The sequence below is a fragment of the Drosophila virilis genome, chromosome 2 (genome assembly GCF_030788295.1).
Source record: "Drosophila virilis strain 15010-1051.87 chromosome 2, Dvir_AGI_RSII-ME, whole genome shotgun sequence".
In the NCBI taxonomy this organism is placed as follows: domain Eukaryota; kingdom Metazoa; phylum Arthropoda; class Insecta; order Diptera; family Drosophilidae; genus Drosophila; species Drosophila virilis.
Window position 1 is genome coordinate 10,714,466 of NC_091544.1, and position 11,273 is coordinate 10,725,738.

At 46.2% G+C, this 11,273-nt stretch overlaps 3 protein-coding genes across 4 annotated transcripts; 2 read left to right on the forward strand and 1 right to left on the reverse strand.

The window, feature by feature from the left end:
- The first annotated feature begins 131 nt into the window (after positions 1 to 131).
- Positions 132 to 3,023, forward strand: PNPase (polyribonucleotide nucleotidyltransferase 1). The gene is made up of 4 exons (XM_002054186.4): positions 132 to 482; positions 546 to 965; positions 1,024 to 2,244; positions 2,306 to 3,023. The coding sequence occupies exons 1-4, from the start codon at positions 346 to 348 to the stop codon at positions 2,835 to 2,837; spliced, it is 2,310 nt and encodes a 769-aa protein (XP_002054222.1). The 5' UTR covers positions 132 to 345; the 3' UTR covers positions 2,838 to 3,023.
- On the reverse strand, positions 2,951 to 9,605 carry Gcn2 (eukaryotic translation initiation factor 2 alpha kinase Gcn2). Of its 2 annotated transcripts, XM_002054185.4 has the most exons (11): positions 9,177 to 9,605; positions 8,939 to 9,111; positions 8,375 to 8,880; positions 7,693 to 8,320; positions 7,041 to 7,625; positions 6,798 to 6,986; positions 6,534 to 6,742; positions 6,182 to 6,477; positions 5,077 to 6,129; positions 4,049 to 5,013; positions 2,951 to 3,566 (listed from the first exon to the last, which is right to left on the reverse strand). In XM_002054185.4, exons 1-11 carry the CDS (start codon positions 9,231 to 9,233, stop codon positions 3,440 to 3,442), a joined length of 4,788 nt encoding a protein of 1,595 aa, XP_002054221.1. In that variant the 5' UTR covers positions 9,234 to 9,605; the 3' UTR covers positions 2,951 to 3,439. The 2 variants fall into 2 exon arrangements, with proteins under 2 accessions (XP_002054221.1, XP_032294808.1); XM_032438917.2 differs by having other exon boundaries at positions 7,693 to 8,880.
- Positions 9,606 to 9,686: 81 nt separating this feature from the next.
- Positions 9,687 to 11,268, forward strand: LOC6631046 (uncharacterized). The gene is made up of 2 exons (XM_002054184.4): positions 9,687 to 10,691; positions 10,751 to 11,268. Exons 1-2 carry the CDS (start codon positions 9,813 to 9,815, stop codon positions 11,012 to 11,014), a joined length of 1,143 nt encoding a protein of 380 aa, XP_002054220.2. The 5' UTR covers positions 9,687 to 9,812; the 3' UTR covers positions 11,015 to 11,268.
- Positions 11,269 to 11,273: the final 5 nt, after the last annotated feature.

Consider the following 11,273-nt stretch of genomic DNA (forward strand, 5'->3'; position numbering starts at 1 on the left):
AGACTGTTTCCTTCGACATGACTGCATTTCGATAAGTGAACAACCACAGACTGTTACTGTTAAATACATAAATGAGACTGATAAGGTTTTGTTATCGATTACAAAAATCACATTGTGTGACGTCACAAGTGTTATAAGCATATAAAAAATAAGCTTAGTTTATTAATATGAAAGACATGCTGTTGAATTAGTTAACTTAATTTAAAAATATGTGTTACTACACAATCAAATTTATAAATTACTTTTAAGTTTGTAAATAGTTTTGTATATTGCGCGAAGGTTACTCGTGGTTCGTTACAGCCGCAGACAACCGGCAAACTGTAGATAACTTGCACGCTTTGAATCATGATTTTTACGAGAAAAGCACTTAAATTACTTAACCATCGCCTGAAATGCTCTGGTGCGCGTTTAATTAATCGCCGTTACCTACAAAGCGCCACTAACGGCGTAGTCCCTGCCGTAGAGGTCAGTTTCAGCAATGGGTAAGACAATTGACAAGCGCTTCCATGAGCAAAAACTATTTTATAATGTACTTTCGTTATCAGGCGAAACATGACCATTAGCTCGGGCAAACTGGCGCGTTTTGCCAATGGCACTGCTGTTTGCCAAATGGGAGATACTGCGGTTATGGTCACTGCGGTGGCGAAGGCGAAGGCAACGCCTGGACAAAATTTCATGCCGCTGGTTGTGGACTATCGCCTGAAGAACGCCGCCTCGGGCCGCATACCGATGAACTTTATGCGGCGCGAGTTGGGCCCATCGGAAAAGGAGATACTGTCGGCGCGTCTAATAGATCGATCACTTCGTCCTTTGTTTGCCAAGGATTATCGAAACGAGACGCAACTGGTGTGCAATATGCTGGCTATGGATGCGGTCCACTCGCCCGACGTTCTAGCCATTAATGCGGCTTCCATGGCGCTCTCCCTGAGCGACATACCCTGGAATGGACCCATAGGGGCCGTGCGGTAAATTCGAAGTTTCATGAGCAATGTCGATTGTAAAATGACTGTAATCCTTTTTTAGTGTTGGCCTGAACGATGGTGAGGTATTGATTAACCCCACGCGCCGCGAACTTCAATCTTCGCAATTGGATTTGGTTGTCTCAGCCACCAAACAAAATCTCGTGGTTATGCTGGAAGGAAAGGGTAATGTAGTGCTAATGCAGGATCTACTGAAGGCCATCAAGCAGGGCACGCGTGAGGCACAGTTTATAATCCATGAAATTGAACGACTTCAAAAGGCTTATGGACGCCATAAACGTGAAGTGGATGCGCTGCCAGAAGCAAATTCAGAGCTGGTTCAGGCGGTGAAGAGCATGTGCGAAATGCGTCTGCGTGAAATCTTCCAAGATGCACAACATGACAAAATATCTCGTGACACTGCCGTGAACGAGGTGCGTTCCAATGTCATTGACAAGGTGTGGTCGTCATATCCAGACACAGATCCCGCAGCCATTGGAGAGGAGTTTAACAAGGCTTGTCGTGATATTTTCCGTGAGCTAATCTTCGAGAGTAACCGACGCTGCGATGGTCGCGACTACGACAGTCTGCGCAACATAAGTTGCCAGGTAGACATGTACAAACCGTTGCATGGCTCTGCCCTGTTCCAACGTGGCCAGACGCAGGTCTTCTGCACGGTCAGTCTTGACTCTCCGGAAAGTGCCATGAAGCTTGACACGTTGGCGGCACTAGACAGCGGTGGCCTGAAGGCAAAAAACTTTATGCTGCACTACGAGTTTCCTCCATACGCCACTGGTGAGGTGGGCCGAATTGGACCACTCGGACGCCGAGAATTGGGCCATGGTGCTTTAGCCGAGCGGTCCTTACTTCCCACACTGCCGCACGACTATCCATTTACAGTGCGCTTGACGTCAGAAGTGCTGGAATCGAATGGCTCCAGCAGCATGGCGAGCGTCTGTGGTGGTTCCCTGGCGCTCATGGACGCGGGTGTTCCAGTAACGGCGCCTGCCGCCGGCGTGGCCATTGGCTTGGTCACTAAGTACGAGAACAATGATACCAAGCATCTGCAGGACTACCGCATTTTGACTGACATTCTGGGTATTGAAGATTACATGGGCGACATGGACATGAAAGTGGCGGGCACCCGCAAGGGCTTTACTGCCATTCAAGCGGATCTCAAAATACCGGGCATACCGCTCAAAGTGGTTATGGAGTCACTGCAAAAAGCCACCGATGCCAAGTCTAAGATACTGGATATCATGGGTGAAAGCATCAAAGAACCACGGTAAGTCCAATTACATCTTGCATTTGAATATCGACTAAGCTCGTTTTTTTGTTTTTTTCAGCAAATACCGCAAGGATTGCTGGCCTGTCAGCGAGAGGCTCGCGGTGGAGCCACATCAACGTGCCCAACTCATTGGACCCAGCGGACTGCATATGAAGCGCATCTATTTGGAAACGGGCACCACCCTGACCGCTGCCGACGACAGTACTTTCACAGTTTTTGCTCCATCACAGGCGGCGCTGGATGAGGCCAAAGAGCTGATCGATGGTTACATGCACAAGGAACGCGTGCCAGATTTGGAATTCGGTGGAATTTACACAGCGAAAATCACTGAGCTGAGGGATACAGGCGTGATGGTCACTTTGTATCCAAGCATGCCCCCTGCACTGTTGCACAACTCGCAACTCGATCAACGCAAGATTGCGCATCCCTCAGCTCTAGGCTTGGAGGTTGATCAGGAAATACAAGTCAAGTACTTTGGTCGCGATCCTGTCTCTGGATTTATGCGTCTCTCCCGCAAAGTGCTACAGGGTCCAGCGGTGGGTATTCCGCGTAGTCTAAACAAAGCGGCAGCCAGCGAGAACAGCTCCTGAGGTAGCTGGAGATTGGAACTTGGAATAGCTCAAGCAGTTGTACTGTTAAAAATGTTGTTTCTGTTTTTAGACTTGCGATTATATTATATATTAAGTTATAAATTTCATGTATATACATTAAACAAATCAATTTAATTTTGAATTATGTAAAATAGTTCTTTAAAATACATTTCATTGTAAAGTTTATGCCATTTGGTGCGTTGAAAATGGGTGCTTGCATTGTTAATTTTCGCCCCGTTATTACTTATATGCGAAAGAAACAGAATTTTCAATTAATATTTGCCATAATAGATAGTCTCAATTGTAGCAGTTTTCGTAGGGTTCCTAAATTAAATTGTTGAAAATAAATATTTTTGTATGCCAATAAAGAAAAATTCGGCGCAGTTGGCAAAATAAAACATTTGTTGAAGTCTTGACATAATTTTTGGTAAATAAGTATACATTGGCCTCTGAACACAGCTTACAAAAAATCTAGTTGTAGAACTATTGCAGGAAACTTTAGTTAATCAAAAATCTAAACGTAAACTAATTTGAAGCAATCAAGGATAGATAGTTCTAACATTGTATCGCATGGCATCATATAGTAGCTGTAGAAATCACCTTTAGATGATAACTCGATAATAGGAATCAGAAATGCTGTACAAGGCCACAATTGGTGTCTTGGCATCACTCAGATTATCCACGATCTCCTCGTGTATTTCGGATATATAACGTTTGTATTTCGGAAATCTGCAAAAGCATGAAAGGATTCTTATTAAGCCGACTTTGTCCAACTTATTAATTTTTTATTAAATATATAATCAGTTTACCGCCCGTGGAAAAGATATTCCAAGGACGGTAAAATCTTTTTTTTATTTTATCATACAGAACTTTGAAAACAAGTTTGATTCCCACTAGGTAACATTTGAAATTTTACCATCACAGCCTTAGTCCTCAATGCTTCACTCGGTGAAAGGGTGGATTTTCCGAAAAGAGCGAACCACATACTCAAAAAATGTTTAGATCTTTGAAAGAGTTTATGTTATGTACAATAGTTTTTCATCAGTTTTCCACCCTTGCGTGAGGAATTTCCCCAAATATTAAAAAAACTGCTTTCTAGCTATTACGTTTTGAAGAGCATTCAATTATTCAGTCATTCAATCAGTCAGTCAGTTCAACAATCAGTCTTGACAAATATTTGTGTATGATTATGTATTATATAGCTTTTTTACCTTTCGACCACAAAATTCATTTCAGGTTCAGTCTCATTTCTGCGTAACACTCTCGGGTTGATAGCACCAACTATGGCGTTCACCACTGCAGGCGGCAATTCCACCACCACCACCACAAACGATTCCTTCTTAATAAACTGCGCTAGCGTTGAGCTCATTTGCTGGGCCACCTGATTTTCCAATCGCCTTCGATAGTTGGCAGTGAGCTTGTCGTGGGTGAGGAATGTTACCTGCACATTGGGCAGCTGGCTGTAATTGTTCTTGATGGTCGAATTGGACGCTGACAAGCTGAGCCCGTTCTCGCCGCGCCCGCTGCCTCCGCCACTACTGCTCATGCTGGGCAGCTGGCTAAAATTTTCCACACCGCCACCGACAGCTCCGCCATTAACAGCCTCGCTGCGCTGCATTTTCTGAATGAACTCAACCAGTTCGGCGCGAGTCAGATGACGCTCCTGGAAACGATCACGCTCAAAGGAGCGTACGCGCAATGCTCCATTCTCTGCTACCAATATGACATGCAGCGCCCCCAGTCGTTCCAATTCCTGCGCTTCATCGCCACCACCGCCGACCGTCTCCACAATGCCGCAACGTATGCCAACGGACCACAGTAGACGCATAATGTAGGTGACATCCTTGAGCGGCGGCCGAGTGCCGCACACGCAAATACCTATGTCAATAGCGCGGCAATCTTTTGCATATTCCATGCCAACGGCGGCCACCAGCTTATCCAACGAAAATGAGAGTCCCGCTCCACTAAGGACACCACGCGTTGGCAGCGCCGCATTAAAACTTTGTGCCTGTTTCTGGAACTCATGCAGCATAGCATCATAGCGCTCACCCTTGGCCAAAACTGAGGGATGTCCAGAACGATTCGGTTTTAGGTCAGCGGTCATTTGCCAGACAATGCCGCCATTGCTGGCACGGTCAAAGCTAATGGGCAGGCCAGCCCAAATATGTATGGGACACTGTTGGTAAATAACAACATTCACTCTTCCGATGACATTCAGCCAGTTCAATCAACTACTTACCGTAACGCCCAGACTGTAAGCTAGTCCTATGACCGTTTCCAGTTCACGCAAAGCGCCGCGTGCCAAAGAAGCTGCTTCACCTTTGCCGCGCATCAGTGACTTCAGCGCAGACTCATCTACGCTGCTTCTGGAACCAGTCAGCAGAAAGTTTACCAGCAGCATGTCCATCAAGGTCTGTGCCGAAGTACGTGACTTGTCCATGATTGCCGTTATGCTGGAATGAAACTGAAAGCGTGAAATGCGGCCTTCAATAAAGTCCATGAAGCCCTCAAATAGCGCGCCATACTGGGACTTGGGCACATTGCAGAATATAAGAATGGAACGCAACAAGTTCGTGTGATTCATGCGTATGGCAATGTTGCGCTCGCGCAGGCGAGGCAGCTCATTGGTAATTTCAAAGGCCAGTGAGATCAGTTCTGCATCCACCAGTTGGCTGCTTGTGCTGGGCGTGACGATGTCGAAGCAGCATTCGTAATTCTGTTTCGGGTGAAAGTTGAAGACTCGCTCCTCGTGATAAACCCGATCCACACAGTAGCGCCGTATGAGATTCACTCCATTCATGGTTACATGGCGGGCAAACTGAGTACGAAGATCGCAGGGCAGCAGCACCACACACCCGGAGTGGGTCATCAAATGCACCGCATTGGAACTGGCACTGGAGTTAATGTTACGCGAGGACAGCGGTGACAAAAGTGGCGAGTCTACCTCAATGGCACCATGCTTACGGAACACATTGACCACTTTCGCCTTGACAAACTCAATAAGCGGATTGAGCGAAACTATGTCGTCCATAACAATGGCCGAATTCCACGATTTCATGGCACGACTGCTGCTTAAATGGTAGGTGTGTTCAAGCACCTCGTCACTCTCCTGTTGCAGACAGCGTGCCACGAGATTCTTATAAGCCTTGCTTTGTGGATTGGCCAAAGCATGCCGCAGCATTTCCTGCAGCTCATTGGCCTCTAGTTCAGCTGGCGGAACCAAATCCGAGACAAGCAGCTCTTCGGCGGTTGGTCGTTGGGCAGGATCATGGCTGAGCAGCCAGCGCAGCATCTAACAATAAAAAAGAATTAGTCTATGTATACGATTTCATACAAAAGCTTACCTTGATGGTCTTCTCGTATTTGCTATCCTGCAGCATGCACTCTGGTATGATTATGGAGGGATTTCTTAAAGCCATTATGGTCTGTGCGCGTTCCATGCTGGTGTCAAAAGGCGGCTGGCACATCTCAAACAATATAATGCCCAGCGTGTACATGTCTACCTTTTGGTTGTAAACGGACTTAGAGGCATTACCCGTCAGCTCTGGTGCCACATAGAGCGTGGTGCCCACTTTGCCCGTGCCAGTGCCATCCTCCGTGAAGGTTACATGCTGAGTGGTTGAATGCGATGGGTACTCAGCTATAAAGAGCGTGGAATTAGTTGTGACCAGACAAGCTTTGAGTTTGGTCACGCACCATGCGATTGCAACGCTAAAAAGCTCGTGGTGGCTAGACCGAAATCTCCAATTTTAATTTGATCATGCGAGTCCAAGAATATGTTAACCGGCTTCAGATCGCGATGTATAATGCCTTGCTTATGTATGTGAGCCAAGCCTTCGGCAATCTCCCGGAACAAGCGCCACAAACGATCTGTGTTCTCAAATAAATTATCATCGATTGCAGTGCTAAAATAAAATGATTCATTTAAATGTATAGGAGCTGTGATAAGTGCTAACTTACCGCAAGGTACACTTCTCACAAAACTCCATTTGTATGTACATAACTTGCATTTGTGGACGCGGCGAACTTATCTTGCGTTGCAATGAATCTTCCTTGTCGCTGTCTTCATCGTCATCATCATACACTGCTACTTGACCATTCGAGTCAACAAACTCAATGCCATCCGAGTCGGAGTCGTCCATGTTGGGCCTTGCAGAAAATGTGATATAGGTAATTTTTAAATAGCTTATATCAGATATTTACATGTAACCATTCCACATGCTCGATGAGCTTTCTGTTTCCTCCACATGCACGGCCAGCCCTAGCTGGGGTGACTTGGCCGGTTTGGTGCTCAGCTCTTGGCTCTGTGACCAATCGCCGCCCAGCATTTTGTCCATTTCAGCCGCGTCGGCGTCACTAACACTCTCAATCCAGCTGTTGAAATAACGCACCACATTCTCATGATTTAGACGCGACAGCAGCTCCACCTCACGGGTCATCTTCTTATATAGCTGGCGACTGCGCGCCGGGAGTGGTATACGTTTGATTGCATATTCCCGGTTATCCAGTATGTTGCGCACTTTTAACACATCGCCAAATGCGCCTTTGCCCAAATACATGAGAACCTCGAACTCGGTGCGCAGACGAGATTGGCTCAGTGCCAGAGTGGGTATTTGAAAGGGCACCACAGTGCGCTGCATGGACAATCCTTGGGTGGATTGGGGCACCAGGGAACTTCGATGCTGTGTATGCTGCAGCGTCAAGTGTTGTTGTGCATTGTCCACATACAAACGCAGAAACGGATGCTCTAGCAGCTCCGAGGCAGACAGTGTGCGATCAGAATGGCATCTGGAATGGAATTTAATGTATTAAGCCATTTGCAGTTGATGTTTGCCATTCGCCTATATGTACTAACTTATCCACAAATTCTCGCATTTCATAGCTGTGGGTAGGCATCAATGCCTCCACGAGTGCGCCCAATGCTGGCAAATCGCCGCGGTTGCTGCTTTGGCCAGCGCCTCCAGTCAGCTCCAGCAAATTGGGCACCAACGAGAAATCTGTACAGCGTATGTTACCAGCATTGTCCATAAATACGGTGCTGTCGAGCAGGTGACTGTGTGAGACGCCTTTGTTGTGTAGAAACACCAGAGCTTCCAGTACGCCACGTGCCACCATGCGAGCACCATCCATACACCAGCCCAGCGTCGAGGAAATGCTAAAAACACTAGTGCCTAGCAAAAAATCCTGCACCAGATAGACCAGTAAGCCCTCCTTTCGTTTAATGCAGAGCACGCATTCGTATTGAATGAGATTCTTGTGCTGCAACTGTGCCAGAGTTGCCACCTGTTTTTCTATGGAGGCTATCAGCTCATCCACACGATGGTTGCCGACACACTTCGACTCGGCACTCCAGTGGCATTTTCCATTGCCAGCACAGGGCTGCTCTAGTTGCGAGTACTTGATATTCCACTCCGTTACGTAGAGCAGCTGGCCAGTGTGCATATCGACGCCAGTGTAGGCAATGCAGCCGCGCTGTGAATGACCTGGAAGTGGAAATGCATAAGCTACAGAACAGTTAAGACAAGAGTAGTAGTTACCCAAGCAACAGCCGCGTTGGATTTGCCTGCCCACCTTGTAAAAGGAGAGCATTTCTGTATTTCGATGATCGAGACACTTGTTTGGATACGTGTGACCGCGATAGTAGGGCGACGAGCTCTCAGAACTTTCCGAGGAGCTCGGATGGCGATTGTTGGACTCGCTCATGCTGCGTCTCGGTTCGCCGCGTCGCTTGGCCTCCGTTTTGAACATCTCTTTGCGACGCTCCACCTCGTCCATGAGCGTCTGCCGCTCAAGAGTTTCCTTTCGCTTTTGCATGTCCAATAACTCCTGTTCACGCTTTTGCTTGGCCTGTAGCATTTCATCATAAAATGAACCCTTCGGTGGTTTGTTGTGCTGCAGCAAAAATGCCTGAACGGTCTGTGCCAGCTCATAAATCATTACCTCGCCGCGCAGGTCCTGCGATTGTGCATGCAACTGGGCGAGCAGAGCCTCCAGCAGCTGATCTGATATGCCCTTGGACTCCTCGAGTACTATTTTGGGGGCACTGCAAAAAACGAACCGCGTATTAGCTAATTGTGGCACAACAATATAGGCCGACTAACAGCTTTGGATACTTGGAGGGACATGTCACATGTAGCTTGGTACAAACATAGGCTTGTGGCAGGCCATTGGAGGAGTCTCGCAGCGGCGTTAGGAGTATGCGTATGTCTGTAGGCTTCCATTGCGTCGCATTGCTTTGCGGCCTCAGATCCTCCACATCGGCGCCGAATATGGACTACAAATAGCAAACGTTCATTTCATCATCTTACAAATATGTAGGTTCGCATAAATTAAACTTGCCTTTATAGCTTCCAATTCCTCCGTCTGTCTTTCGCGAAACGATTCTTTCGCTGCCATTTAACTGTAAATTTGTTCATTAAATTTTGATAAAAAATCCTCAAACACTGCACGTTTGCAGTGCAAAAATACTGAAGTCTCGCTGCTTGTTGTTGGTGTATCTACGTGTGTGTGTGTGTGTGTGTGTGTGTGCTTGTTTTTTGTTATGAATGCTGCGGCCGGCGTGTCTTTTCTGCGATGGCAGCTGTTTCATTATTCGTGAGCTTCTGCATCGCTTTGTGGGTTGTCTTTACGTGCAGTTTGTGATAACTAAATTTCTTTTATTGCTGGTGGCAGTTTTATTGCGCAAAATTGCAACTTGTTGCTCTTTTCATTAAAATTTTTCACTTGCGTTTCGTGTGCGTAGTTGCTAGTCGTATAACACTTAACATTACTTGTTGGGCTCATAACATCCGTTATTCCAGGAACATCGATACCAGCTGCGTTCCGCTTATTGGGATTTTTCATAATTGACGAGGCGGTCACACTTACAGATTACAAAAGTAACGGTGCCTTACTTCTAAATGTGAATTTCCGAAGTTCATTTATTTACGTTTTTGAATTTGTTATTGATTTGTGCGAAGTTATTAACTAACTATTATGGTGCAAACACGCGTTATTGTGTATCTAAACCAAACCTCTGATGAAATACAAACAGGCGCTGCCGTAAAAAAAGACACTTTCCAATATGGCGGCGAAGTGTGCGTATCGGATGATAAAACTTTAAGACTCTTGTGCTGTCAAAACACTTCCAAACCTCACGTGCTTGTTGCCCAGAAGCTGCGCTTCGATATGCTCTGCTCGCAGAGAAATGAGGAGCACAAGGAGCGTGAACTAAAAGCATTGATGCATACTCTGTTAGTAGATCAAAGAGATTGCCTGCTCATGCATCTGACTGCTGAGCGTGGGTATCATTTGATGTTTCTCGTCGATACGCTCGTCGTCCAGATCAATGTGAAGCTGCAGCAGGAAGCGTTACAACTAGAAGGCTGTACTGTGCGCTACAGGCATGTGGTCGAAGGCACAAGTTCAAGCAGTCTGGACACTCAGAGCAATTTCAGCGATATGAAGCATTTGATGAGCTGGCTGTTGAACGAGTATCGCATGCGCACTGCTTTGGCTACAGGACATGAGGCTCTGGAGGTGCAGTATGTGCTGACACGTAAGGAGCAGGGCAGTCGCTTCAGCGTCAAATTTCACATTCTGCTTGTGGCCATGGAGGAGATGTGCTTGGGCACGCTGTGTGGCCTTCGCTGCTATTTAAGCAATGATCTTCTCACGGCTGCACTGTCGGTCACGGAATTGACTACCTATATGCGCCAAGCGGCTGAAGAGCATACCGGCAAATCACTATATATGCTGATGATGTGCCATGTGCTGGTAACTGGCAGCCAGGTGAATTGCAAAAATGTGCAGCTGCTTGGTTTAGCGCATTTGGCCTGCGAGCAACGTGACGCTATTCAGGAGCGAGTGGAAACTGTGAGTGGATCCAGCTTATGGCATACAATCTTTATTACTTCTTGTGTACCCTATTCCAGCTCCACATGTTGCCGACAGTTATCATGCCCAACACTGATGCTCTGGTCCAATTGAAAGAGCTTGAGCTCTGCCACCAGGAGATGAATGAACGTTTTCAATTACTTCATGACCAGCTCCTGGCTTATGTGCAGCATGAGCAGCAGTTGAAGCGCAGCCACTGCCAACTATTAAAAGAACGTGCCGACTTTGTTGCTACTCTGCTCGCGTCCGAAGCTAAACTTGTACAATTAAGAAACCTAATGGTGAACAATATACAAAATTAGTATTGTTTATTCTTTTCACCGTTAAATTATTTTGCATTACTTACATGTATTTTTAATTTTTTGTAAACGCTCATGTGTGTCCTTTGATAATAGTTGTTGTATATCTTAGCATTTATTTCGCGTGAATCTCTAGTTTGAAACTTTGATGTAAACCTTGTTTTTGTTATCCATTTAAAAGTAGCAAACTGTATTTGTTTTATTAGTTCAGATGCCATTTTCGACTTGAAATAAAATTGTGTAAACTTTTATCAAAATTTTA

What these genes read in the sequence shown, in the direction of transcription:
- PNPase (XM_002054186.4), top strand. Translation starts at nt 346, where the DNA reads ATGATTTTTACGAGAAAAGCACTTAAATTACTTAACCATCGCCTGAAA. An exon ending in GGACCCATAGGGGCCGTGCG is followed by an intron (nt 966 to 1,023) that starts GTAAATTCGAAG and finishes ATCCTTTTTTAG; the next exon opens with TGTTGGCCTGAACGATGGTG. An exon ending in GAAAGCATCAAAGAACCACG is followed by an intron (nt 2,245 to 2,305) that starts GTAAGTCCAATT and finishes TGTTTTTTTCAG; the next exon opens with CAAATACCGCAAGGATTGCT.
- Gcn2 (XM_032438917.2), bottom strand. Translation starts at nt 9,233, where the DNA reads ATGGCAGCGAAAGAATCGTTTCGCGAAAGACAGACGGAGGAATTGGAA. An exon ending in AGCATGTGGAATGGTTACAT is followed by an intron (nt 6,987 to 7,040) that starts GTAAATATCTGA and finishes ATTTTCTGCAAG; the next exon opens with GCCCAACATGGACGACTCCG. An exon ending in TGTGAGAAGTGTACCTTGCG is followed by an intron (nt 6,743 to 6,797) that starts GTAAGTTAGCAC and finishes ATTTTATTTTAG; the next exon opens with CACTGCAATCGATGATAATT.
- LOC6631046 (XM_002054184.4), top strand. Translation starts at nt 9,813, where the DNA reads ATGGTGCAAACACGCGTTATTGTGTATCTAAACCAAACCTCTGATGAA. An exon ending in TTCAGGAGCGAGTGGAAACT is followed by an intron (nt 10,692 to 10,750) that starts GTGAGTGGATCC and finishes ACCCTATTCCAG; the next exon opens with CTCCACATGTTGCCGACAGT.